Genomic DNA, 26,313 nt, shown 5'->3' on the forward strand with positions numbered 1-26,313 from the left:
TTGGGGTCACCCCCATATCCGGCCCCATAGATCTGGGGTCACCCCCCATATCCGGCCCCATAGATTTGGGGTCACACCCCATATCCGGCCCTATAGATTTGGGGTCAGCCCCCCCATATCCGGCCCCATAGATCTGGGGTCACCTCCCCCTTCCGGCCCCATAGATTTGGGGTCACCCTGGGTTTGGGGTCACCCCCCATGTCCCACCCCATAGATTTGGGGTTACACCCCATATCCGGCCCCATAGATCTGGGGTCACCTCCCCCTTCCGGCCCCATAGATTTGGGGTCATCCTGGGTTTGGGGTCACCCCAATATCCGGCCACATAGATCTGGGGTCACCCCAATATCCGGCCCCATGGGTTTGGGGTCACCCCCTCTTCCAGCCCCATAGATTTGGGGTCAGCCCCCCATATCCAGCCCCACAGATTTGGGGTTCTCAGTCCCTCTGCCCCACAGATTTGGGGTCTCTCGAGTGCTCCCCACGCATTTGGGGTCCCCTCTGTTCGTGCCCCACAGATTCGGGGCTCTCAGCCCCACAACCCCACAGATTTGGGGTCTCTGAGTCTCAGCCCCACAGATTTGGGATCCCCAGAGATTTTGGGGTCCCCCCCAGTCCCTGCCCCACAGATTTGGGGTCCTTGCCCCAAAAATCCGGGGTTCTCAGCCCCATAACCCCCACAGATTTGGGGTCAATTTCCACAGATTTGGGGTCCCCCCCGTCCCCGTCCCTGCCCCCCATATTTGGGTTCCCCTCCCCCCCCATATTTGTCCGCCGCCCCTCCCCCACTCCCGCTCCGTTCCCACGCCTCAGTTTCGCTCTCGGGGGCGGAGTTTTGGTTCCTCCCGGTCACGTGGTCCCCTCCCGGTCACGTGTCCCGCCCATCACGTGTACCCCCCTCCCTCCCCCCCGATCTCGGTCACGTGTCCCCATCACGTGTCCCCTCCTCTCTCTTTCCACGTGACCTCCCCTCCCCCACTCTCCCGTTTCCCGCCAGGGGGCGCCGGGAGCTCGGGGTGGGCGTGGCCTCGGGGCCGCTTACAGGGGGAAAGGGGAGGGGGCGTGGTTCGCCGTTTGGCCCCGCCCCCCCCCCGCGCATGCGCGGCGCGGGCGGCGGCGGCGGCGGCTCCGGGAGCGGCTCCGAGCGGTGCGAGCGGCGCGGGGGGGGGAGGGGCGGGGGGAGGGGGGAGGGGCGGAGGGTGGGGGAGGGGCGCAGGGTGGGGGGGAGGGGCGTGGGGAGCGCGGGAACCCCGCCCCTCCCCCCCCGTATCGGCGGCGGCGCGCGGGGCATTGTGGGAGGGGGGAGGGGCGAAGGGAGGAGGGGGAGGGGCTTATGGGGTGGTGGGCGGGGCTTAGAAAGGGGAAAACGGGGCCTCGGAAGGTGGGAGGGGCCAAAGGGATGAGGGAGGGGCTTGGGGTGTGGGGGAGGGGCAGGATGAGGTGGGAGGGGCTTGAGGGGTTGTGGGCGGGGCTTAGAAAGGGGGAAAGGGGGCTTGGGTAGGTGCGAGGGGCCAAAAGGTTGGGGGAGGGGCTTGTGGAACATAGGAGGGGCTTGTGGGGCTGTGGGCGGGGTTTGGGGATGCAAAGCGGGGCTGCGGAGATGGGAGGGGCTTCGGGGTTTGTGGGCGGGGCTTATGGGATGTGAGAGGGGCCTGGTGCCTTTGTGGGCGTGGCTTTTGAGCTGGTGGGAGGGGCTTGTGACGGACTTAGGGCTAGCCAGGGTCAGGCGGGTGTGGTCTGGGTCAATGTGGGCGTGTCCCACCCCCGGCAGGGCGTGGCCATGATGGCGGCCGGGCGGGGCCCGGGGAGCGAGGACGGAGCCTTCGAGGAGGAGGAGGAAGAGGAAGAGGAGGAAGAGGAGGAAGAGGAGGAGGAGGAAGAGGAGGAGGAGGAGGAAGAAGCGGCCGGCGGTGAGCGGGGGAGGGGCGAAGGGGGAGGAAGGGGGCGGGGCTTAACGTGCAGGTGGGGGAGGGGCGCTCACCTGTGCCATTGCCCCTCCCCCATCCCCTCCCCTCCCCCCCCCCCCCAGCGCCGCCGGCCCCGCCCGAGGACGACGACGGCGAATCAGAGGAGGCCACGTCGGTGACGTCATCGGGGGACAGCGGCGGCGCCCCCTCCCCCCCCGCCAACGGCTGCGCAGGTCAGGCCCCGCCCCCATTTCTCATTGACCCCGCCCCCCTCCTCCCCCCACCCCTTTTCATTGGCCCCTCCCCCCCCCGCAGGTTCCCGGACCCGCCCATTGGGGGCGGAGCCTCGGCCCTTCCCGGAGCCGCCCTGCGGGGGAGGGGCCTCCCCGGAAGCCTCCGGAACCGCTCCCACCGGAGGGGGCGTGGCCTCCGCCAGCGGCGGCCCCGTGACCACGCCCACGGGGGGCGGGGATTGGCACCGCTGCCCCGAGTGTGGGCGTGGCTTCGGCACCTCGCGGGCGCTCAAGGTCCACCGCAGTTACCACGTGGGCCGGAAGAGGCCCCTCCCCCCGCCCCCCCCACGCCCCGCCCCCTCCGCCGGCCCCGCCCCCGCGCTCCCAGAGCCCCTCCCCCGCCCCGTTCAAGTTCCATTACATCTGCGCCGAGTGCGGCCTCGGCTTCGTGGCCCCCGGCGCCCTCGGCGCCCATCGGTGCCACCGGAGCCGCCGCCGACAGCGCCGCCCCTCCCCCACCAACACCAACACCCCCCGGGGCCCCTCCCCCCCACCCCCGCGCCGCCCCGCCCCTCCCCCGCCAAGCCCCGCCCCGCCCAGCCCCGCCCCGCGGAGCCCCGCCCCTTTCCGCTGCACCGAGTGCGCCGGGGCCTTCGGCCTCGTGGCCGAGCTGCACGAGCACTACATGCTGCACGCCAGGGGGGAGCTCTAGGACACGCCCACCTCGGGGGGACACGCCCACTGCGGGGGGGACACGCCCACTGCGAGGGGGACACGCCCACTGGGGTTGGGGACACGCCCACCCCACTCCCGGTGTGGCCCAATGGGGGGGGAGGGAGGAGGAGGAGGAGGAGGAGGCGGTGTCGGCAACAGGAAGTGATGTCATGGATGGAGGGCGTGGCCTGGTTGATTTTTTAAAATATTTGAATGGGGTGGGTGTGATGTCATTGGGGGTGGTGTTAATGGGGGTGACATCATCGGGGTGACGTCACGATGGGGGGGGTGATGTTTGTGGCGTGACGTCCCATGTGACGTCATCGTCGTGACATCATCGGAATAACGGCGTAGTTGTGACATCATAAGGGGTTATGCTAATGAGATGACGACATTGGCGTGATGTCATCTTACTGGCGTCGTTGGGATAAATGGGTCGGTGTGACGTCATCGGGGTGACGTCATCGGGGGGTGACATCACAGGGATGATGGCACCGGAGTGACGTCATCGATGTGACGTCACCGGGCCTGGTGTTCATTGGGTGGCGTCATTGTTGTGACGTCATCGGGATGATTTTACCAGGTGATGTCATCAGGCTGACGTCGACGGGATGACGTCATCAGCGCCAAAGCCCCTTCCCCTTTCTCACCGCTGACGTCACATCCCCCCCCCAGTGACATCACACCCTCGCGACCAATCACAACCCAGTTCCTCCGCTTTATTCCTTCCCCGCCAAGCCCCGCCCCCTCTCCCCATAAGCCCCGCCCCCTTTCAGAGCTCGCCCCTGGCATGGCGGATGTAGTGCCGGTGCAACGCCCCCTCCCGGGCGAAGCCCCGCCCACACTCCCGGCACTCCAGCGGCGCTGGGGGCGTGGCTTTCCTGCTGGCGGCGGCGGCGGTGGGCGCGGCCTCCCTGGGCTCCGCCCCCCTGTGGGCGTGGCCGCGCTGGTGGCGCAGCAGCGCCGGGGAGGAGCCGAAGGGGCGGGCGCAGACGAAGCAGACGAAGAGCGACCCCCGCAGGCCCAGGGCGAAATCGCGCGGGTGCTGGCGCTTGGCGTGGCGGGCGGCGAAAACGGCGTCGGGGAACGTGATCAAACACCTGGGGCAGTGCTGGGAGCCGGGCAGGTCTGGGGGGACAGACAGACAGACATCAGGACGGACAGACAGACATAGGGATGGACAGATGGACATTGGGACGGACAGACGGACATTGGGACGGACAGACGGACACAGGGGCGGACGGACACCAGGACAGATGGACACCAGGGACGGGCAGACACCCATAGGGACAGGCAGACGCCCCTCAGGATGGACAGACGGACGTCAGGACGGACAGACGGACACAGGGACGGACGGACACCAGGACAGATGGACACCAGGGACGGACAGACACCCATAGGGACAGGCGGACGCCCCTCGGGATGGACAGACGGACGGACACCAGGACAGACCGACGCAGCCGAGGACGGACAGACATACGGACATAGGGACAGGCGGACGCCCCTCAGGACAGACAGACAGACACCCATAGGGACAGGCAGACGGACACCAGGACGGACAGACAGACACCAGGACATATGGACACCAGGACAAACGGACACCAGGACAAACGGACAACACCCATGGGGACAGGCAGACACCCCTCGGGACGGACAGACGGACACCAGGACAGACGGACACCAGGACGGACAGACACCCCTCACGATAGACAGACAGACACCAGGACATACAGACAACACCCATGGGGACAGGCAGACACCCCTCAGGATGGACAGACAGACACCAGGACAGACGGACACAGCTCAGGACAGACAGACGGCCCTCAGGACGGACAGACGGACACCAGGACAGACGGACACAGCTCAGGACAGACAGACGGCCCTCAGGATGGACAGACGGACACCAGGACGGACAGACACCCATAGGGACAGGCAGACACCCCTCGGGACGGACATACGGACACCAGGACAGACGGACACAGCTCAGGACGGACAGACAGCCCTCAGGGTGGACAGACACCCATAGGGACAGACAGACACCCCTCAGGATGGACAGACGGACACCAGGACAGATGGACACCAGGACAGATGGAACCAGGACAGACGGACACAGCTCGGGGACATTGGGGACACACAGGGACACCTGAGGGACACCTGAGGGACACCTGGGGGACATTGGGGACATCTCTGGGGACACCACAGGGACCCAGCCCAGGGACATTGGGGACATCTCTGGGGGTGGCACTGGGACACAGCCCGGGGCACCCAACCGGTCTGAGGGGACAAAGGGGACACGGGTGACACCACAGGGGACACCCATGGGGACATGGGTGACACCACAGGGGACACCACAGGGACATGGGGACATGGGTGACACCACAGGGGACAGAGGTGACACCACAGGGGACACCACAGGGACATGGGGACAGAGGTGACACCACAGGGACACCCACAGGGACAAAGGTGACACCAAAGGGACACCACAGGGACATGAGGACAGAGGTGACACCACAGGGACACCCACAGGGACAAAGGTGACACCAAAGGGACACCACAGGGACATGGGGACAGAGGTGACACCACAAGGACCCAGCCCAGGGACACTGGGACACACGGGGACACTCAGGGGGACAAAGGGGACACTGGGGACACCTGGGGACACCACGGGGACATTGGGGACATCTCTGGGGACACCACAGGGACCCAGCCCAGGGACATTGGGGACACTCAGGGGCTGGCACTGGGAGACCCAGGGACACCTCTGGGGACATTGGGGACACCCGAGAGACCCCTGGGGACACTGGGGACATCCCTGAGGGTGGCACAGGGACATTGGGGACACCCTGGGGAGAGTTGGGGACATTGGGGACACTCGAGGAACCCCCCAGAGACCCTTGGGGACACCTTGGGGACATTGGTGACACCCCAGGGGTGGCACAGGGACACCCAAGGGACCCTCATGGGGACATTTGGGGACACCAGGAGCCCCTCCCCGCCCCTCCCCCACTCACAGGCGGCTCCTCCGCTCCCGGGGGGGCTCCAGGCCCCTCCCCCCCCTCCTTCCTCCTCCTCCTCCTCCTCAGGGTGAGGGGAGGGGCGCGCCGAAGGGGGCGGGGCCAACTCCGAGGGGGGCGGGGCCAATTCCGGGGGCTGCGCCATGGGCTGGGGGAGGGGAAAGGGAAAAAAGGGGGGGGGGGGGGGGTCAGGGGCGACCCCGGAAAGCGCCGGGACCCCCAAAACCCCCCCAGGAACCTCCGGGACCCCCCAAACCCGCTCAGGACCCTCCAAACACCGCCCGGGACCCCCCCAGGTCCCCCAAAATCCCCTCGGGACCCCCCAAAACACCCCAGGACCCCCCAAAATCCCCCAAAACCACCCGAGACTCCCCAAAATCCCCCCAAGACCCCCCCGGGACCCCCCAGGACCCCCAAAATCCCCTCGGAACCCCCCAAAACCCCCTCGCCCCTCACTCGCTCTCGGCGGCCACTTCCGGCTTCCGGTGCGGCGACCACCGGAGCCGCTTCCGGTTCCGGTCTGGGTGTTTTGGCCGCGCCCACTCCGCTGGGTGGAGTGGGCGTGGTTTGAAGCGGGTGATGTCAGTGGTGGCCAATAGGAAAAGGGGGCGGGGCTGTGCGGGAGCAGAGGGGCGGGGTTTGGAGCGGGAATGTCCCGGTAAAAAACCGGTGAAAAAACGGTGAAAACCAGCACGAACCGGTAAAACCAGTGCTCCCAGTATGGCCCAGGGACCCCCAGTCCGCCCCAGTCCCTCCCAGTATAAACCAGTAACCCCAAATCCCCCTTTAACCCTTTCCCAGTTTGTCCCAGTTTTCTATAGAATAATATAGAAATTATTTTTATGTAATTATAATTGCTATATTTATATCAATTTTAAATATATTTATAGAGGAATTTATATAAAAATGCATATTTGAATTTTTTTTAAAAAATGCAATATTAAATAATATTAATTTATTCATATTAAATAATAGTAAATAGTAAATATATTAAATAATAGTAATTTCAAATTTATTTTTATATTCGTGTATTTTACATTTTTATTTTTATATTTTCATTTTTGTTACTTATTTTTATTTCTTTATAATTTGTGTATATTTATATTTTATAACATTTATATCCATATCTATATATTTGATAATTCTATATTTATATATTAATATATTTTGTTATTCTTCTAATATTATGTTTATACATTTTTGTATTTTTATATTTATATTTTAATATTTATATTTTAAAGTTAAATTTTTTGTAATTTCCTGATTTTATCTTTATATATTTCTGTATCTTTATATTTTCTAGCTATATTTAAATACTTTATATTTTAACAATTCATATTTTTATATTTTCATTTTACCTTTGAATATTTTATATTTCATACTTATTGTAATTATTGCTTATATTTTCGTATTTGCTTTTTGCATATTTATATTTTTAAATTTTTTTAATTTATATTTTATATAAATCTCTTAAAGAGCCACTGCCCCTTTAAGAAGGCCCCACCCTCCTTTTTAAAAGCCCCACCCACTTCCCCCATTAATTAACTCATTAACGACCTCATTCATTTCTACCCAAATCCTCTTTTATTACACCTAAACAAAAAGGGGGCGTGGCTTAGAAGGGGCGTGTCCACAACTACGACATCACTGCCGTGACGATGATGTCATCGATGACGTCACCAGGAAGGGCTGGGCCGGGATTGGCCGTTGCCGCTCCCCGCAGAGCAGCAGCCAATGGGGACGCACGAACTGCAGCGAGGGGCGGAGCTCCAGGGCCTGGGGGAGCAGAGGGCGGAGCTTGGGGTTAAAGGCGCGGGGCCAGGCCCAGCTAAAGCCCCGCCCCTTTCTCTTATTGGGCCACACCTCATCGAAGGCGGGGTCCCAGTCCTGTGAGGTCACCACGTGGGTCACGGATTCGTCCATGTAGGGAGCCAGGGAGCTGCAAACCAGTACGGACCACTATGGACCAGTATAAACCAGTACGGGCCAGTATGAACTGGCATAAACCCGTATGGACCAGTAAAAACCAGTATGGGCCAGTACGGGCTAGTAGCGGCTGGTATAAACCAGTAAAAACCAGTACGGGCCAGTATGGACCAGTATGTGCTGGTATAAACCAGTAAAAACCAGTACGGTCCAGTATGGACTGGTATAAAACCAGTATGGACCAGTACAGGCCAGTTTGAGCTCCCAGTTCCATCCCAGTCCCTCCCAGTCCATTCCCAGCCCCTCCCAGTTTATCCCAGTACAAACCAGTAACCCCAAATCCTCCTTTAAGCTTTTCCCAGTCCCTCCCAGTATAAACCAGTAAACTCAAATCCCAGTTTAACCCTTTCCCAGTCCCTCCCAGTACCAACCAGTCCCTGTTTAACCCTTTCCCAGCCCCTCCCAGTATAACCCAATACAAACCAGTAACCCCAAATCCCCCTTTAACCCTTTCCCAGTCCCTCCCAATATAACCCAGTAACCCCCAGTCCCTTTTAACCCTTTCCCAGCCCCTCCCAGTATAACCCAATACAAACCAGTAACCCCAAATCCCCCTTTAACCCTTTCCCAGTCCCTCCCAGTACATCCCAGTTTATCCCAGTCCCTCCCAGTACAAACCAGTCCCTGTTTAACCTTTCCCAGTCCCTCCCAGTCCCTCCCAGTTTATCCCAGTCCCCATTTAACCCTTTCCCAGTCCCTCCCAGTCCCCCTTTAACCCTTTCCCAGTCCCTCCCAGTTTATCCCAGTGCCTCCCAGTCCCTCCCAGTTCATCCCAGTCCCCTCCCAGTTTATCCCAGTCCCTCCCAATCCCTGTTTAACCCTTTCCCAGCCCATCCCAGTTTATCCCAGTTTATCCCAGTCCCTCCCAGTTTATCCCAGTCCCTCCCAGTGCCTGTTTAACCCTTTCCCAGCCCATCCCAGTTTATCCCAGTCCCTTCCCAGTCCCTCCCAGTCCCCTCCCAGTTTACCCCAGTCCCTCCCAACCCATCCCAGTCTATCCCAGTCCCTCCCAGTGCCGCTCACCCCCCGAACGCCACCGCCAGGCGCCGCAGCCGCCGCCGCTCCCCCTCGGGGAAGGGGCCGTGCAAAAAGAACTTTTTGTCCTCAAAAAAATCTGTGCGAGGGAAAGGGAAAAAGGGGCGGGGTTAGAGAAAAGGGGGCGGGGATAAAGGGGGAGGGGTTTAAAAGGGGGGGGAGGGGCACGCACCGGGCAGGGGGGGGATGGGCGGCCCCGCCCCCTCATCTTCCTCATCCTCGGTGTTCTCCTCGGTGGAGCCCCCAAAGGGGTCGGTGCTAAAGGGGGGAGGACACGCCCACTTTAGGGATGGCCACGCCCACTTGAGGCTGGACACGCCTGTTTGATGTGTGACCACGCCCACTTGATGTAGGGAGGTTCCCGTTTGATTTAAGGACACGCCCACTAAAGGCGTGGCCACGGGTATTGAATGTATGGAGATGGAAAGGGCAGAGGAGGCCACGCCCACTTGATGATCAACCACGCCCATTTTAGAAGGACACACCCACTTAACGTGTGGCCACGCCCACTTACATTTAAACTAGGACGTGCCCAATTAAGATGTGACCACGCCCACCTCTGGACTAGCCCCACCCACTTTAAATCTGGCCACACCCACTCTAGGCATGGCCACGCCTATTTAATGTATGACCCCACCCACCTCATGTGTGGCCACGCCCACCCCAGGTGACCCCACCCGTTTAAGGTGTGGCCACGCCCACTTAAAGAACGGCCACACCCACTTTAATTGTGACTCCACCCACTCAGGACAAGACCACGCCCACCCCATATGTGACATCACCAACCCCTGGTGTGACCACGCCCACCAGCGGTTTGACCCCACCCCCTTTACTCCAAACTCACTCCTCTGATTGGTCCTCGCTGTCACCGGACTCAGGGGGCGTGGCCGGCGCCGCAGGGGGCGGAGTCTCAGGTTTGTCTGTCTGAGGAGGCCCCGCCCCTTTTTTCCCCTTGGGGGAAGGGCGTGGAGGGGGCGGGGCCTCCTCAGGCTCCTCCCCCTCGCTGCCGGAGGAGGCGGAGCCGTCCAGGAGGTACCTGGGGGAGGGGCAAAGTGTGGCCACGCCCATTTAGGGGCGTGACTTCAATTTACCCCCTCTCCCATGGGTGTGGCCAAGGGGGCGTGGCCTGTCCAGGTTTGCTTAAAAGGCTCCAAAAATCTTCATTTTTCACCCAAATTTCACAGAATTTTTTGGGTTTTCCCCGCCCAGATGTGCCCAAAACCCCCAAAATCCCCAATTTTTACCCAAATTTTGCCATTTCCCCCCATTTTTCCACCCCTAGGTGCGTCCAAACCCCCTTAAAATCTCCATATTTCACCCAAACTTCACCCGAATTTCACCAAATTTTGGCATTTTTCCCCTCCCAGGTGCTCCCAGGTGAGCCAAAACCCCCATGTTTAACCCAAATTTCACCCAAATTTTACCAAATTTTCGCTTTTTTCCCGCATTTTCCCCCTCCCAGGTATTCCCAGGTGTTCCAAAATGCCCCCAAACCCTCCCTAAAATCCCCATTTTTAACCCAAATTTCGCCCGATTTTCACCCATATTTCGCCCAATTTTCACCCAAATTTCGCCCGATTTTCACCCAGTTTTCACTTTTTTCCCCCATTTTCCCCCTCCCAGGTGCTCCCAGGTGTACCCAGGTGCTCACAGTTGAACCAAAACGCCCCCAAACCCCCCTAAAATCTCCATATTTCACCCATATTTCGCCCAATTTTCACCCAATTTTCACCCAATTTTCGCCCAAATTTCACCCAAATTTCACCCGATTTTCACCAAATTTTCGCTTTTTCCCCCCATTTTCCCCCTCCCGGGTGTGCCCCCCGCACTCACGGCCCGCAGCTCAGCCTCCTGCCCCGTTTCTGGCACTCCCAGATCCACCTGGCTCCCACCACGACCCCGCCCCGCTGCCGCGCCCGCGCCGCCTTCGGGGTCCTGGGGAAGGCGCACCTGGGATGGGAGGAACCGGAAATGGGCGTGGCCGAAGGGAAAAGGGGCGTGGCCGTCACCCCAAAGGGGCGCGGGCACGAAAAATTGGGGGGGAAAGGTAAAAAAGGGGAGTGGTCACCCTAAAAAGGGGCGTGGCCACAAAAAATTGGGTGTGGAAAGGCCAGAATTGGGTGTGGTGGGTGACAAAAAGGGGCGTGGTCACAAAAAATTGGGTGGGGAAAGCTTAAAAATGGGGGAAAAAGTAAAAATATGGGTGTGGTGTGTAACAAAAGGGGCGTGGCCACCCTCCAAGTGGGCGTGGTTGTCCTAAAATGGGCGTGGCCAAAGCAAAAATTGGCGTGATCACACTGTAAATGGACATAACTGCCAAAAAGTGGGCGTGGTCACTCAAAAATGGGCGTGGCCACGCAAATTGGCATGGCCATACAGAAAATAAACCTAAAAGTTAAAAAAACTGGGCGTGGCCACTCCAAAATGGGCGTGGCCATACAGAAAATAGACCTAAAAGTCAAAAAATGGGCGTGGCCACACCATAAATGGACATAATTGCCAAAAAATGGGCGTGGCCACATAATAAGTGGATGTAACTGTGCAAACATGGGCGTGGCTGCCTCAAAATGGGCGTGGCCACTCAAAAGTGGGCGTGTCCACACAATAAATAGAAATAACAGGTCAAAAATGGGTGTGACCAAAAAAGTGGGTGTGGCCATACATAATAGGGAATAAGAGTCACAAAATGGGCGTGGTCACACCATAAATAGACAAAACTGTTTGGAAATGGGCGTGACTACAAAAATGGGCGTGGCCACACCATGAATGGACATCACTGCTCAAACATGGGTGTGGCTGCCTCAAAATGGGCGTGGCCACCCAAAATTCTGAGTGGCCATACCATAAATGGACATGAGAGGTGAAAAAGGGGTGTGACCAAAAAAAGTGGGTGTGGCCATACATAATAGGAAACAAGAGTAAAAAAATGGGCGTGGCTACGTGAATTTGGGTGTGACCGCACCATGAATAGACATAAGCGTCAAAAATATGGGCGGGGCCACCCCATAAGTGAATATAACAGGTAAAAAATGGGCGTGGCCACACCATAGACAAAACTGTTTAGAAATGGGCGTGGCCGCATAAAAATGGGCGTGGCTACCAAAAAAATTGGCTGTGGCCACACCATAAATGGACATAACTGTCCAAAATGGGCGTGGCTGACTCAAAATGGGTGTGGGCACCCAATAAATAGAAATAACGGGTCAAAAAATGGGTGTGGTCACATCATAGACAAAACTGCTCAGAAATGGGCGTGGCTACCCAACACTGGGCGTGACCACACCATAAATAGACATGAGCATCAAAAATATGGGCGTGGCCACCCCATAAACGGACAAGACTGCCCACAAATGGGTGTGGCCACACCATAAATGGGCATAACTGTTTAAAGATGGGCGTGGCCACTCCGAGAAGGGCGTGGATGTCCTAAAGAGAAGGGCGTGGCCACACACACAAAATGTTCCCCAAAAATGGGCGTGCCCTCACCATAAATGGACATGGCTGGTCAAGAATGGGCGTGGCCTCACCATAAATGGACATGGCTGGCCAAGAATGGGCGTGGCCACCCCAAAAATGGCGTGGATGTCCTAAAGAGAAGGGCGTGGCCACACACATAAAAAGTCCCAAAAAATGGGTGTGGCCACCCCATAAATGGACATAACTGCCCACAAATGGGCCCCAAGAGTGGGCGTGGCCATCCCGAGAGTGGGCGTGGCCTCTGCGGCGGTCGTGGGAGGGGTCACCTACACCAGGTGCGTGCACTCGGGCGTCCAGTCCGGCCGATACTCCGCCCCCATGGCCGCGGCCGCCGCCCGCAGGTGCCCCCGCAGAGGGTTCTGGAATCCGCTCAGGGCCAGCACCACCCCCGCCAAAATGGGACCCCCCGAATCCGGGGGGGATTTTTGGGGGGGCGCTGAGGTTTTTTGGGGGGGTCCCTGGTTTTTTTGGGGGGGTGTCGGGTTTTTTTGGGGGGTTTTGGGGGTTTTCGGAGGGGTTTTTTGGGGGGTTTTGGGTTTTTTTTGGGGGGTGCCGTTGGTGGTGGTGGTGGGGGAGGGGAGGCGGCGCTTGGGGGGCTGTGGGGAGAAAAAAAAAATGGGGGCGGGGTTAGGGGGGGGTCCCACCAAAAGGGGTTTTGGGGGGGTTCGGGTGGGGTTTGGGGGTCCCAGGTGGGATTTTGGGGAGGTTGGGGGTCCCAGGTGGGGTTTGGGTGGAGTTTGGGGGTCCCAGGTGGGGTTTGGGTGGAGTTTGGGGGATCCCAGGTGGAGTTTGGGTGTCCCAGGTGTGGTTTGGGGGGAATTTGGGGCTCCCACGTGGGATTTTGGGGAGGTTTGGGGGGGTCCCAGCAGTGCCCAGGTGGGTTTGGGGTCCCAGGTGGGATTTTGTGGGGGTTTAGGGGGTCCCAGGTGGGATTTTTGGGGGGGTTCAGGTGAGATTTTGGGTCCCCAGGTGGGATTTTGGGGGAGTTTGGGGGTTCCAGGTCAGGTTTTGGGGGGTCCCAGGTGGGATTTTGAGGGGTTTTGGGGGTCCCAGGTGGAGTTGGGGGGGTCCCAGCAGTGCCCAGGTGAGATTTGGGGTCCCAGGTGGGATTTTGTAGGGGTTTAGGGGGTCCCAAAAGGGATTTTGGGGGGTTCAGGTGAGATTTGGGGTTCCCAGGTGGAGTTTTCGGGAGCTCTGGGGAGTCCCAGGTGCATTTTGAGGTCCCCCAAGTGCATTTTAGGGTCCCCAGATGCATTTTGGTGTCCCCCAGGTGCATTTCGGGCTCCCCCAGGTGCATTTTGCGGTTTCCCAGGTGCATTTTGGGCTCCCCAGGTGCATTTTAGGGTATCCCCAGGTGCATTTTAGGGTATCCCCAGGTGCGTTTTGGGGTCCCCAGGTGTATTTAGGGTCCCCCAGGTGCTCCCTTACCTGGCTGCTCTCCCTGTTCGTTTCCTGCAGCGCGGCTGCGGCGTAGCTGGGCCCGGGGGGGGGCTGGGCTGAGGCTGTGTGGGGGGGAGGGGCTTCACATCAAATGGGGGAGGGGCTTACCTGGGGTGGGGGAGGGGCTAAAGGGGGCGTGGTCTCACCTGTGTTGGGGGAGGGGCGTTGGTAGAACAGGGCCCCGGGGGGGCGCCGGGGGCTCCCCTCCCCCTCCTCGCGCAGCTGTGAACGGACCCAGGCGGCGAACCTGGGGGGGGAGGGGCCAGAGGGGTCACCTTGGGGTCAGCAGGGGTCAGGGGTCACTCAGTGGTCACCCATTGGTCACTCACCGGGGCCGGGGGCGGTTCCTGTCCCTCCTCGGGGGCAGCGAAGGCTCTGATGAAGGCCAGGCCGTAGGGGCGGCTCTGGGGGCGGGGCCAACAAGTGAGAACTGACAGGTGAGTGCTGACCCCTCCCCCCAGGTGTCTCCCCCTCCCTCAGGTGTGCTCACCTGGCAGTAGGGCTGGCTCAGCACCACCTGTAGCCGGTCGTACTTGGTCGTGGGCGTGGCCGTGGCCGGACGTTTGACCAATGCCTGAGGCCCAAAGAGCCGCACCCGGCCTGGCCCCGCCCCTGCCCGGCTCTCGCTTGGTGACATCAGAGCAGAACTGGGCAGGAGCACCTGGGACAAGTGAGACAGGGGAGCTCTGAGGAGCTGGGAACAGGGGACAACAGGGGACAACAGGGAAGGCCCAGGTGTGCTCCAACCCCCCCAGGTGTGCCCAGGTATATCCCAGGTACCCCCAGGTATATCCCAGGTACCCCCAGGTGTATTTTGGGTACCCCCAGGTGTGCCCAGGTACCCCCAGGTCTCACCTGGAACTCGCCCCCGGCAGAACAGCCCAGCAGCACCTCCACAAATGCGGCGCCGTCGTTGCCGATGTGCAGGGAGTGGATGGGCCGGGAGTCGCCCAGCTGGGAAACCAGTTTGGACCAGTTCACACCAATAATCCCCCAGTTCATCCCAGCAACCCCCAGTGCAGTCCCAGTGCCATCCCAGTTCTGACCAGTAACCTCCCAGTGTACTCCCAGCTCAGACCAATAACCCCCAGCTCATCCCAGTCCCTCCCAATCCCCTCCCAGTATAAACCAGTAACCCCAAATCCATCTTCAACCCTTTCCCAGTCCCTCCCAGTGCCCCTCAATCTCCTCCCAGTCCATCCCAGTCCCACCTCCAGCACCACACTCAGCTGTTTCTCCCCCGCCGTCGCTCCTCTCCATTTCCCGCCATCTTCGGGCCTCAGCAGATTCTCCGCCGGGTGACGCTGCGGACGCACCGGAGCCTCAACAACCACCCCAACCCCCGGTACCGGACCGGAACCGCCTCCCGGTCCTACCGAACCCCTTTGAACCCACCGGATCCGCGCTGGTAACCGACACCACCCGCGTGAACGGAATCTCCGCCATTGCCGCCTCCCTCCCCTCACGGCTCCACCGGAAGCCCCCTTAGAGCTCCACCGGAAGCCGCCTCAGAGCTCCATAATAGAAGAGACGCTCTGTCCAACACTGCCCCAACTCTATGGTTCCGCGCAGTCCTCCCGGCGTTTCTGCGCATGCGCACGGAGCCGCTCTACCCCGCGAGCCCTCCCACCTCTATGGTCACGTGAAGGGGTTTCCCGCTCTTTTCCAAGCGCGGGAAGTCGTGAGGGGCAAGGCTTTAATTAAACCTCCGTGACGGTAATTACGCCTAATTAAGCTTGAGGCGGGTAATTAATTAAGATTTGGCGTTAATTAAGAGAGAGACGACGCGGTTTTGGCGGTTTATTGGCGCGGGGGGAGCCTCCCAGTGCTCCCAGTTCAGCCCAGTAAGCGGCCGTACTCGGCCAGGGCCGAGGATTTCTTCACTCCGTCCCAGATGCGGGCGGCGTAATGGAACCTGCATCAACCAGTATGGACCAGTACAGGTTAAGAAATGCCCTCCCAGTCCCTCCCAGTTGCCCCCAAACCTCCTCCCAGTAGCTCCCAGTTGGTCTCAATCCCCTCCCAGTCCCTCCCAGTATAAACCAGTAACCCCAAATCCCCCTTTAAGCCTTTCCCAGTCCCTCCCAGTCGCCCCCAATCCCCTCCCAGTACAAACCAGTAACCCCAAATCCCAATTTAACCCTTTCCCAGTCCCTCCCAGTTTATCCCAGTCCTCTCCAGTCCCTCCCAATCCCCTCCCAGTCCCCCCCAATCCCCTCCCAGTCCCTCCCAGTATAAACCAGTAACCCCAAATCCCCCTTTAACCCTGTCCCAGCCCCTCCCAGCCCCTCCCAGTACAAACCAGTAACCCCAAATCCCCCTTTAACCCCGTCCCAGTCCCTCCCAGTCCGTCCCAGTCTCACCAGTTCCTCTCGGTCAGCAGGCTGTGGGATAACTGGGACCGTGCAGCCGCCAGGACCCTCCCCCTGAGCCGGGCCAGGAGCCCCCCGAGCCCCCCCCGGCCCCGGAATGGGGGCAGGGCTGGGAACAGCGCCCCTCCCCCACCTGGGAGAGATTTGTACTGGTTTGTACTGGTTTGCACTGGTTTTTAATGATTTTTAATGGTTTTTAATGGTTATAATGGTTTATACTGGTTTATAATGGGGCTGCCCCATTCCCAGACCCCCCCCCCCGACCCCTGAATGGGGGCTGGGAACAGCGCCCCTCCCCCACCTGAGAGATTTATACTGGTTTGTACTGGTTTTAATGATTTTTAATGGTTATAATGGTTTATACTGGTTTATAATGATTTATACTGGATTATACTGGTTTATAATGATTTATACTGGTTTATAATGACTTATACTGGTTTATAATGATCTATACTGGTTTATACTGGTCTATACTGGTTTATAATGATTTATACTGGATTATACTGGTTTATAATGATTTATAATGACTTATACTGGTCCGTACTGGTTTATAATTATTTATACTGGTTTATACTGGTTTATAATGGTTTATACTGGTCCATACCAGCCCAAACTGGTTTATACTTGTTTATACTGATTAATAATGATTTATACTGGTCTATACTGGTTTACAGTTTTTTATACTGGTTTATACCAGTCCATACTGCTCCGAACTGGTCCATACTGGTCTATACTGGTTTATAGTAATTTATAGTGGTTTATACTGGTATATACTGGTTTACAATGATTTATCCTGCTCTATAATGATTTATACCAGCCCATACTGGTCCGTTCTGGTTTATAATGATTTATACTGGTCTATAATGATTTATACTGGTCTATACTGGTCCGAACTGGTCTCACCTCGGGGCAGGGCGTCCTCGGGCTCCTCCTCCAGGGGGGGCAGCAGGAACAGATTGACCTCGGGCTCGGGGGGGGCGGGGCCAGAGCCGGGGGGGGGCGGGGCCGGAGCCGGGGGGGGCGGGGAGCAGCTCCCGCATGGACAGAGAGCCTGGGGGGGGCCAAAATCAGCACAAATTAACCCAAAATTCAGCATAAAATTAACCCAAATTAACCCAAAACTCAGTCCAAGTTAACCCAAAGCTCAGCCTAAAATCGGCCCAAAATTCACCCAAAAACCATCCCAAAATCAGCCTAAAATGGCCCAAAATTCATCGCAAGTTTACTCTAAATTCAGCCTAAAATTACTCCAAAATTCACCCCAAAAGTCACCCAAAAATCATCCCAAAATATCCCTAAAATCACCCTAAAATCCACCTCAAAATGGCCCCAAAATTCGCACCAAATTCAGCCTAAAATCACCCCAAAATTCACCTCAAAATTCACCTGAAAATGGCCCAAAATTCACCCTTAAATTCCCCCCAAAATCAGCCTAAAATGGCCCCAAAATTCACACCAAAATTCACCTGAAAATGGCCAAAATTCACCCTTTAATTCACCCCAAAATCAGCCTAAAATGGCCCCAAAATTCGCCCCAAAATTCACCTCAAAATTCACCCGAAAATTCCCATCAAAATCAGCCGAAAATGGCCGCAAAATTCACCCCAAAATGGCGGAACCCCCAAAATGGCGGAAATTCACCCTCAAAATGGCGGAAATCCACCCCCAAAATGGCGGAAATCCACCCCCAAAATGGCGGAACCCCCCCCAAAATGGCGGAACCCTCCCAAAATGGCGGAAATTCCCCCTCAAATCAGCCTCAAACTCCCCCAAAACTCCCCCCAAATTTAATCTGGGAACCCCCAAATTCCACCCGGGACCCCCAAAATTGCCCCAAAATCAGCCTAAAATTCACCTCAAAATTCACCCCAAAATGGCGGAAATTCACCCCCAAAATGGCAGAAATCCACCCCCAAAATGGCGGAACCCCCCCAAAATGGCGGAACCCTCCCAAAATGGCGGAAATTCCCCCTCAAATCAGCCTCAAACTCCCCCAAAACCCCCCCGAAATTTCATCTGGGAACCCCCAAATTCCACGTGGGACCCCCAAAATCCCCACAATTTCCCAAAATCAGACTAAAATTCACCCTAAAATGGCCAAAATTCACCCCCAAATCATCCTAAAATGGCCCCAAAATGGCGAGAAACTCCCCCTCAAAATGGCGGAACCCCCCCTCAAAATGGCGGAAATTCCCCCTCAAATCAGCCTCAAACTCCCCCAAAACCCCCCAAAACCCCCCCGAAATTTCATCTGGGAACCCCCAAATTCCACGCGGGACCCCCAAAATCCCCCAAAATTGCCCAAAACGCCCCGAATTCGCCCCAAAATCACCGCGGTATTTGAGGCGCGAGTGCGCCATCAGGCGGCCGAGCACGCGCTGCATCTGCCCCAGGCGGCGCGGGGAGAAGCACTCGGGGGGGGCGCGGGTTTGAACGAAAACTGCGGGAAACAAAGGGTTAAAGGGGGTTAATGGGCACAACTGGGCACAGCTGGAAACAGCTGGAAACAGCTGGGAGGGGAAATGTGCAAAAAACCCGGTGAAAATCGGGTGAAAAATGGGGATTTTGGGTACGACTTGGGGGGGGAGGAAATGGGGAAAAATGGCGAAAATTGGGCGAAAATGGGTGGAAATTTGGGGTTTTTGGGAGGGAAATTGGGATCTGGGCACACCTGGGAACAGGTGGGGCAGGGAAATGGGGAAAATTTGGTGAAAATTGGTGGAAATTTGGGGTTTTTGGGAGGGAAATTGGGATTTTGGGAACACCTGGGGGGGGGAAGAAATGGGGAAAAAAATCCCCCCAAAAATGGGGAAAATTGGGGGAAAAATCGGTGGAAATTTGGGGGAAATTGGTGGAAATTGGAGAATTTAAGGACACCTGGGCACAGCTGGGGGGGGGGGAAATGGTGAAAATTGGGTGAAAATGGGTGGAAATTTGGGGTTTTTGGAAGGGAAATTGGGATTTTGGGCACACCTGGGCACACCGGGGGGGGAGGAAATGGGGAAAAAAATCCCCCAAAAGGGAAAATTGGGTGAAAAATCGGTGGAAATTTGGGGTTTTTTGGAACGAATTTGGGATTTTGGGCACACCTGGGGGCAGGGAAATGGGGAAAATTGGGTGAAAAATCGGTGAAAATTTGGGTTTTTTTTTTCCCAGGAATTTTTGAGGGGGAATTTTTGGAGGTCAGGGTTTTACTAGAGGTTAATTACCCCTAGATTAATTATCTATTAATTAATTAGTGACTGACCCAGGTGTGGGTAATACTCGGAGGGCTCCTCGGGCCCGGCCCCGCTCGAGTCGTGGCTGGGGGACGGCGTCGGGGGCTTCACCATCTCGGCCGTCTGCAGGAACCTGGGGCAATTATTGGGGGTTGGGGCAATTATTGGGGGGGTTGGGGCAGTTATTGGGGGTTTGGGGCAATTATTGAGGGCTTTGGGGTGGGTTTGGGGCAATTATTGGAGGGTTTGGGGTGGGTTTGGGGGTTTGGGGCAATTATTGGGGGGTTTGGGGTGGGTTTGGGGCAATTATTGGGGGGTTTGGGGTGGGTTTGGGGCAGTTATTGGGGGGTTTGGGGCAGTTATTGGGGGGTTTGGGGCAATTATTGGGGGTTTGGGGAAGTTATTGGGGGGGTTTGGGGCAGTTATTGGGGGGTTTGGGGCAGTTATTGGGGGGTTTGGGGCAGTTTTGGGTCATTTTTGGGTCACTTTTAGGGCCATTTTTGGGTAATTTTTAGGTCACTTTGGGGTCATTTTTGGGTTATTTTTAGGTCACTTATGGGGCCATTTTTGGGGTGATTTTTGGGTCATTTTCAGGCCAATTTTAGGGTCCTTTTTGGGTCACTTTTAGGTCACTTTTGGGGTCATTTTTGGGTCATTTTTAGGTAATTTTTGGGTCACTTTTAGGTCACTTTTGGGGCCATTTTTGGGTCACTTTTAGGTCACTTTTGGGGCCATTTTTGGGTCACTTTTGGGTCATTTTTGAGTTATTTTTAGGTCACTTTTGGGGCCAATTTTGGGGTCATTTTTGGGTCATTTTTAGGTAATTTTTGGGTCACTTTTGGGTCACTTTTGGGGCCATTTTTGGGGTCATTTTTGGGGTCATTTTTGGGTCACTTTTGGGTCATTTTTGGGTCATTTTTGAGTTATTTTTAGGTCACTTTTGGGACCATTTTTGGGTCATTTTCAGGCCACATTTGGGGTCACTTTCAGGCCACATTTGGGGTCACTTTTTGGTCATTTTTAGGTCATTTTTGGGTAATTTTTAGGGCAATTTTGGGGTCACTTTTGGGGTCACTTTCAGGCCACATTTGGGGTCATTTTTGGGTCATTTTCAGGCCAATTTTGGAGCCATTTTTGGGTCATTTTTAGGTCATTTTTGGGTCACTTTTGGGGCCATTTTTGGGGTCAGTTTTGGGTTACTTTTAGGGCCATTTTTGGGTTATTTTTAGACCAATTTTGGGGTCATTTTTGGGTCACTTTTGGGGTCATTTTTGGGTCACTTTCAGGTCATTTTTAGGTCATTTTTGGGGTGACTTTTAGGTCACTTTTGGGGCCATTTTTGGGGTCATTTTTGGAGTGACTTTTAGGTCACTTTGGGATCATTTTTGGGTCATTTTTAGGTCAGTTTTGGGGTCATTTTTGGTCCATTTTCAGATCATTTTTAGGTCATTTTTGGGTCACTTTCAGGCCACTTTCGGGTCTGTTTTGGGGTCATTTTTGGGTCATTTTTAGGTCATTTTTGAGTTATTTTTAGGTCACTTTGGGGCCATTTTTGGGTCATTTTCAGGCCAATTTTGGGGTCATTTTTGGATCATTTTGGGGTCATTTTTAGGTCACTTTTGGGGTCATTTTTAGGTCATTTTTGAGTTATCTTTAGGTCACTTTTGGGGTCATTTTCAGGCCACTTTTTGGGTCATTTCAGGTGATTTTTGGGGTCATTTTTGGTCCATTTTCAGATCATTTTTTGAGTCATTTTTGGCTCGCTTTGCGTCATTTTTCGGGGTTATTTTTCTGTCATTTTTAGGCCGCATTTTTATCATTTTTTGGGTAATTTTGGGGTCATTTTGTGTCACTTCTGTGTCGTTTTTTGGGTAACTTTCGGGGTCATTTTTAGGCCACGTTTGGGCCCATTTTTGGGTCGTTTTGTGTCGTTTTTGGGTCGTTTTGTGTCACCTGTAGAGCCCCAGGTCAGTGAACCAATCCTGCACCAGCAGCACCACGTGGCACACGGTGAACAGGAAGGCAGCGATCTGCAGCGACTGCATTTGCATAAATTAGCATAAATTAACATCCATTAGCATAAACCAACCCCTCATTATCATAAATTAACCTCACCTGGGTCTCCACGTAGGCGTGGGGCAGAGCGAACTCGGGCGGAAGCTTCCGGTCGTTGTTGATCAGGTGATCCAGGTGGGCGGGGCTTAGGATGGGCTGGGGGCGTGGCCAAGAGGGGTGGGAGTCAATGAGGCCACGCCCACATCCTCGGGTATGGTAATGAGGGGGCGGGGAAAGGCGCTAATGAAGGGGGTTGGGGGATACGAGTAATTATGGTAATTGAGGTAATTAGGGTAATTAGGGTAATTATGGTAATTGGAGTAATTACGGTAATTGGGGTGATTAAACTTGGGGTAATTATTGTAATTGGGGAATTACAGTAATTATGGTAATTGGGGTAATTATAGTTGGGGTAACAATGGTAATTGGGGTAATAATGCTAATGAGGTGAATATGGTAATTATAGTAATTAGGTAATTATGGTAAATTAATTACTGGGGTAATTACGGTAAGCGGGATAATTAATTATGGTAATTATGGTAATTACAGTAAATTGAATAATTGGGGTAATTACAGTAATTAGGTTAATCACTTTAATTGCAGTAATTAATGTAATTATAATTGGGGTAATTATGGTAACTGGGATAATTTTGTAATTAGGGTAACTGGAGCAATTATGGTAATTGGGGTAATTAAAATTGGGGTAATTAAATTTGGGTAATTATGATAATTAGGGTAATTAGTTGGGAAAATACTGCTAATTAGGGTAATCAGCAATTGCAGTGACTTTCATAGTTGGGGTAATTATAATTGGGGTAATTACAGTAATTAGGGTAATTATTGTAATTAGACTAACTGTAATTGGGGTAATTATTGTAACTAGGGTAACTGTAATTGGTGTAATTATGCTAATTAGGGTAATTAATTAAATTTCTAGAGTCAACACTAAACATGAGCCACACAAAGCTAATTAAGCTCAATTAATCAACTCCTGGCCCAATAACCAGCATTTCCACTCTCATTAACCCCAATTAACAGCAATTAAAGCCAGACACCAACCAATTACCAACACCCAAGGGGCAGCTGTGGGTGACTGAGGTTAATTAGCGTTAATTAGCGTTAATTAGCGTTAATTACCTGCGTGTCCAGGAACAGGACACGCTCCTGGGTTATGAAGAGGTCGATGCCCCCGGTCTGGGCCCCGCCCCTCTCGCGCAGCTCCGGCGGCTGCGGCCGGAACACGAAGGACCTGGACCAGTACAAACCAGTACAAACCAGTACAAACCAGTATGGACCAGTATGGACCAGTATGGGCCAGAAAAAGCAGAAAAAAAACGGGAAAAATCCCTTTTTTTTTGCCCATTTTAGAGCCCTGAATTCCCCCAGGACCCTCCCAGGTCATCCCAATTCCCAGTATGGACCAGTATAAACCAGTATGGACCAGTATGACCCAGTAAAACCCATAGAAACCAGTATAAACCAGTATGGACCAGTATTAACCCATCCTAGACCCATCCCAGTATGGACCAAACCCATCCCAGTTCATCCCAGTCCCTCCCAGTATAAACCAGCAACCCCAAAACCCAATTTAACCCTTTCCCAATCCCATCCCAGTCCCTCCCAGTTTATCCCAATCCCATCCCAGTCCCTCCCAGTATAAACCAGTAACCCCAAATCCCAATTTAACCCTTTCCCAATCCCTCCCAGTTTATCCCAGTCCCTCCCAATCCCATCCCAATCCCCTTCCAGTCCATCCCAGTCCCCTCCCAGTCCCTCCTAGTATAAACCAGTAACCCCAAATCCTAATTTAACCCTTTCCCAGTCCATCCCAGTCCCTCCCAGTTCTATCCCAGTCGCTCCCAGTCCCTCCCAGTTTATCCCAATCCCATCCCAGTATATCCCAGTCCCTCCCAGTACCGCGGGTCCTCCTCGGGCTGGTTCCCGGCCAGCAGTGACATCACCGTGGATTTCCCGGTTCCCTGCAGCCCCAGCGCCCCCACCACCAGCACGTCCGTCTGCTCCAGCAGGAACTGGGACGGACTGGGAGTCACTGGGAGGGCCCTGGCCACGCCCCCGGCCCCACCCAGCCAGCCCTGACCACGCCCACCCAGCCCAGACCATGCCCACCCAGTCAGGACCACGCCCATCCCATTAAAACCCATCCCAAACACAAACTGGGAGGGCCCTGGCCCTTCCCCCCCTGCCACGCCCACCCAGCCCTGACCACGCCCACCCAGCCAGGACCACGCCCATCCTGTTAAAACCCACCCCAAACACAAGCCCCGCCCACTCTCCTAGGCCCCACCCCCAGCAGGTCCAGCAGGAACTGGGACAAACTGGGAGTCACTGGGAGAGTCCTGACCCCGCCCCCGGCCATGCCTACTCGACTGAACCCCGCCCCCAGCACAAATTGGGAGTCACTAGGAGGGTCCTGGCCCCGCCCACAAAGCCAAAGCCACGCCCATCCCATGAAACTCCGCCCCCAGCACATCCAGTATGAACTGGGAGGGTCGCAAGCCCCGCCCCCTCAACCAGTACAAACTGGGACATATTGGGAACATCTTGGCCCCGCCCCCAGACACGCCCACCACACTAAACCCCACCCCCAGTATCAAATGGGAGATACTGGGAGAGTCCCAAGCCACGCCCACCACTCTAAACCCCACCCCCAGCATGAAATGGGTAGGACATGGAAGGCCTCGCCCCCGGCCCCGCCCACCGCCGTTAAGCCCCGCCCACCTCGAGGGCGCTGTCGCACCAGTTCATTTGCTCGTCCACCAGTTTGATGCTGGTTTTCATCTTCTCCGGCGCCGCCAGCCGGGCCTGGGCCTGGGCAGCTGGGGGAGGGGCCAAGGGGGGACACGCCCACTTGAGGACACGCCCACCAAGCACAAACCTCCGCCCATGGTTTTGGAATTTGCATTAAACTGGCCAGGCCCCCTAAAAAACTCTGCGTGTTTCAGGGTCGTCATTGGATTGAGATTGGGGGTTGGCCACGCCCACTGTGAGCACACCACAAAAGGCCACGCCCCCAGCCAAACCCACGCCCATTTTGTCCGCCCAATCACCTTGAGCCTCATTTTAGCTCCACCCACAAGCTCTGACCACGCCCAACCATGACCACACCCCCACAGTAAAACCACGCCCATTTTGTGCGGCCAACCCCATTGAGTCTCATCCTTTAGCCACGCCCACAACAATCTAACGCAACCATAACCATCACGTTGGCCACGCCCCACCCAAACACTGCCCATTTCCTTCATCCAATCCCTTTACACACTCCCCTTTGGCCCCGCCCACTCAACCCTGCCCATTTTAACTCCTCCCACATCCCCACAGCATGACCACGCCCCTTTAAGCCCCGCCCACTCACGGTCAAGCGCAGCGGGCGGGGCCAGGCCCCGGCTGTGCAGTTGATAGACAGGCTGGGTGGGGCGTGGCCCCTCCCTCTCGGTGGGTTGGGCTTGCTGTGGCCCCTCCCCCGGTGCTGCCGAAGCTCCGCCCCCTCCCCGCCCCTCTTCCCCCCGCGCTTTCATCAGCACGATGGGCGGAGCCGGCGCTGGAGGGGGCGGGGCTTGTGCTGGCCCCGCCTTCGGGGCGGCCGGAGGCGGCTGCTGGGTAAAAATAGAAAATGACGTCATGAGGCGTGGCTAAAACAGGTGGGAGGAGCCATGCTCACTTTTAGGAGTGACCACGCCCCCTTGGATGGTGGCCACGCCCCCCAGGCTCACCCGCTCTGCAGGGGGCTTGGCCAGGATGATTGGCGTCTTCTGCAGGGGCCCCGCTGGCTCCTCCCCCAGCTCCTGTGGGCGGGGCAAGGTCACTGAGGCCTCACCCACAAAGGTGTAGCCCCACCCCCTGCCAGGCCTCTCATTGTTCATTATAGGGCTCTAGGCCACGCCCACCGTGTGCCACACCCATCAAAAATCACGCCCTCACTTCCAGGCCCCCATGCATTGGCTGTCAATCATCCCTAAGCCACGCCCCACCCTGTGCTGTTGTCAATCATTTATAAGCCCCGCCCTTCCCATAATCCACACCCCATGTAGTTGCTGTCAATCAACCACCAGCTCCGCCTCCATGCAAGTGTCAATGTATCTCAAGCCCCGCCCTCACGCACTTGCTGTCAATCAACCCCAAGCCCCGCCCCATCCCCACACAACGGCGGTCAATCATTCCCAAACCACGCCCCACTCCCACACAACCGCTGTCAATCAAACCCACGCTCCTCCCCCTTAGCCCCGCCCACCCTCCTCTCTCCGCCTCCCTCCGGTTCCTTCTCTCGGTTCCAGCAGCGGCGCCGCGCGCCGGGGGCGGGGCTCTGCCCGGAGTCCGACATGGCGGCGGCGGCAGCGGCGGCACCGGTGCGGCTCCGGGCCCCGAGCGGCTCCCGGAGGTTCAGGGAGCCTTTTGGGGGTCCCGGGGAGGGCCCGGAGGCTCCTGAGGGGGACCCGGAGGCTTCTGAAAGGCTCCTGGAGGGTCCCGGAGAGGCTTTTGAGGGTCCCGGAGGCTCCTGAGGGGGTCCCGAGAGGTTTTTGAGTGTCCCAGCGAGGCTCCGGAGGGTCCTGAGGGGGTCCCGGAGGATCCCGGAGAGGCTTTTGGAGGTCCCGGAGGCTCCTGAGGGGGTCCCGGCGAGGCCCCGAGCGGTTCCCGGGAAGGTTTTCGAGGGCGCCGGGAAGGTTTTTGGGGTTCCAGCGAGGTTTTGGGGTTCCCGGGGAGGTTTTGGGGTTCCCGGGGAGGTTTTTGTGGCTCCCGGAGCCCCTGAGGGCTCCTGAGGCCGTTTCCGGTTCCTTTCCCGCTGCTCCCGCCCCCGCGCGCGGCCTGCGGGGAAAGGGGGCGTGGTCCGAGCGCCGTAGCTGCGC

At 56.3% G+C, this 26,313-nt stretch overlaps 4 protein-coding genes across 4 annotated transcripts; 1 reads left to right on the forward strand and 3 right to left on the reverse strand.

The window, feature by feature from the left end:
* Nucleotides 1-1,006: 1,006 nt before the first annotated feature.
* Nucleotides 1,007-3,072, forward strand: LOC129134431 (uncharacterized). The gene is made up of 4 exons (XM_054654085.2): nucleotides 1,007-1,147; nucleotides 1,772-1,910; nucleotides 2,030-2,140; nucleotides 2,223-3,072. Exons 2-4 carry the CDS (start codon nucleotides 1,781-1,783, stop codon nucleotides 3,056-3,058), a joined length of 1,077 nt encoding a protein of 358 aa, XP_054510060.2. The 5' UTR covers nucleotides 1,007-1,147; nucleotides 1,772-1,780; the 3' UTR covers nucleotides 3,059-3,072.
* Nucleotides 3,073-3,552: 480 nt separating this feature from the next.
* ZNF576 (zinc finger protein 576) lies at nucleotides 3,553-6,429 on the reverse strand. The gene is made up of 3 exons (XM_077192483.1): nucleotides 6,325-6,429; nucleotides 5,866-6,016; nucleotides 3,553-3,982 (listed from the first exon to the last, which is right to left on the reverse strand). Exons 2-3 carry the CDS (start codon nucleotides 6,011-6,013, stop codon nucleotides 3,627-3,629), a joined length of 504 nt encoding a protein of 167 aa, XP_077048598.1. The 5' UTR covers nucleotides 6,014-6,016; nucleotides 6,325-6,429; the 3' UTR covers nucleotides 3,553-3,626.
* Nucleotides 6,430-7,429: 1,000 nt separating this feature from the next.
* On the reverse strand, nucleotides 7,430-15,291 carry XRCC1 (X-ray repair cross complementing 1; the record flags this gene model as incomplete). The annotated part of the gene is given in 15 exon segments (XM_054654087.2): nucleotides 7,430-7,644; nucleotides 7,732-7,807; nucleotides 8,878-8,968; nucleotides 9,062-9,147; nucleotides 9,734-9,925; nucleotides 10,723-10,839; nucleotides 12,637-12,962; nucleotides 13,795-13,868; nucleotides 13,953-14,028; nucleotides 14,030-14,053; nucleotides 14,136-14,210; nucleotides 14,297-14,467; nucleotides 14,662-14,760; nucleotides 15,018-15,110; nucleotides 15,202-15,291. Coding segments are annotated over 15 exon segments (1,722 nt in total), but the record flags the coding sequence as incomplete, so codon positions are not given.
* A 301-nt stretch (nucleotides 15,292-15,592) lies between these two features.
* On the reverse strand, nucleotides 15,593-26,311 carry SMG9 (SMG9 nonsense mediated mRNA decay factor). Its single transcript, XM_077192419.1, has 14 exons — nucleotides 25,701-26,311; nucleotides 25,183-25,254; nucleotides 24,825-25,065; nucleotides 24,191-24,288; nucleotides 23,369-23,481; nucleotides 22,589-22,700; nucleotides 21,512-21,607; nucleotides 21,350-21,435; nucleotides 19,426-19,529; nucleotides 18,511-18,618; nucleotides 17,082-17,229; nucleotides 16,443-16,479; nucleotides 16,170-16,309; nucleotides 15,593-15,721 (listed from the first exon to the last, which is right to left on the reverse strand). The coding sequence occupies exons 1-14, from the start codon at nucleotides 25,788-25,790 to the stop codon at nucleotides 15,643-15,645; spliced, it is 1,524 nt and encodes a 507-aa protein (XP_077048534.1). The 5' UTR covers nucleotides 25,791-26,311; the 3' UTR covers nucleotides 15,593-15,642.
* Nucleotides 26,312-26,313: the final 2 nt, after the last annotated feature.

Source organism: Agelaius phoeniceus, chromosome 33 (genome assembly GCF_051311805.1).
Source record: "Agelaius phoeniceus isolate bAgePho1 chromosome 33, bAgePho1.hap1, whole genome shotgun sequence".
In the NCBI taxonomy this organism is placed as follows: Eukaryota; Metazoa; Chordata; class Aves; order Passeriformes; family Icteridae; genus Agelaius; species Agelaius phoeniceus.

Bases quoted from the DNA above. Each gene is read 5' to 3' on its own strand.
- LOC129134431 (XM_054654085.2), top strand. From the start codon at position 1,781: ATGATGGCGGCCGGGCGGGGCCCGGGGAGCGAGGACGGAGCCTTCGAG. The intron at 1,911-2,029 runs GTGAGCGGGGGA...CCCCCCCCCCAG, and splicing joins GGAGGAAGAAGCGGCCGGCG to CGCCGCCGGCCCCGCCCGAG. The intron at 2,141-2,222 runs GTCAGGCCCCGC...CCCCCCCCGCAG, and splicing joins CCCCGCCAACGGCTGCGCAG to GTTCCCGGACCCGCCCATTG.
- ZNF576 (XM_077192483.1), bottom strand. From the start codon at position 6,013: ATGGCGCAGCCCCCGGAATTGGCCCCGCCCCCCTCGGAGTTGGCCCCG. The intron at 3,983-5,865 runs GTGAGTGGGGGA...CTGTCCCCCCAG, and splicing joins CGGGAGCGGAGGAGCCGCCT to ACCTGCCCGGCTCCCAGCAC.
- SMG9 (XM_077192419.1), bottom strand. From the start codon at position 25,790: ATGTCGGACTCCGGGCAGAGCCCCGCCCCCGGCGCGCGGCGCCGCTGC. The intron at 21,608-22,588 runs GTAATTAACGCT...CCACGCCCCCAG, and splicing joins TCCTGTTCCTGGACACGCAG to CCCATCCTAAGCCCCGCCCA. The intron at 18,619-19,425 runs GTCAGTCACTAA...TGTTTCCCGCAG, and splicing joins CGAGTATTACCCACACCTGG to TTTTCGTTCAAACCCGCGCC.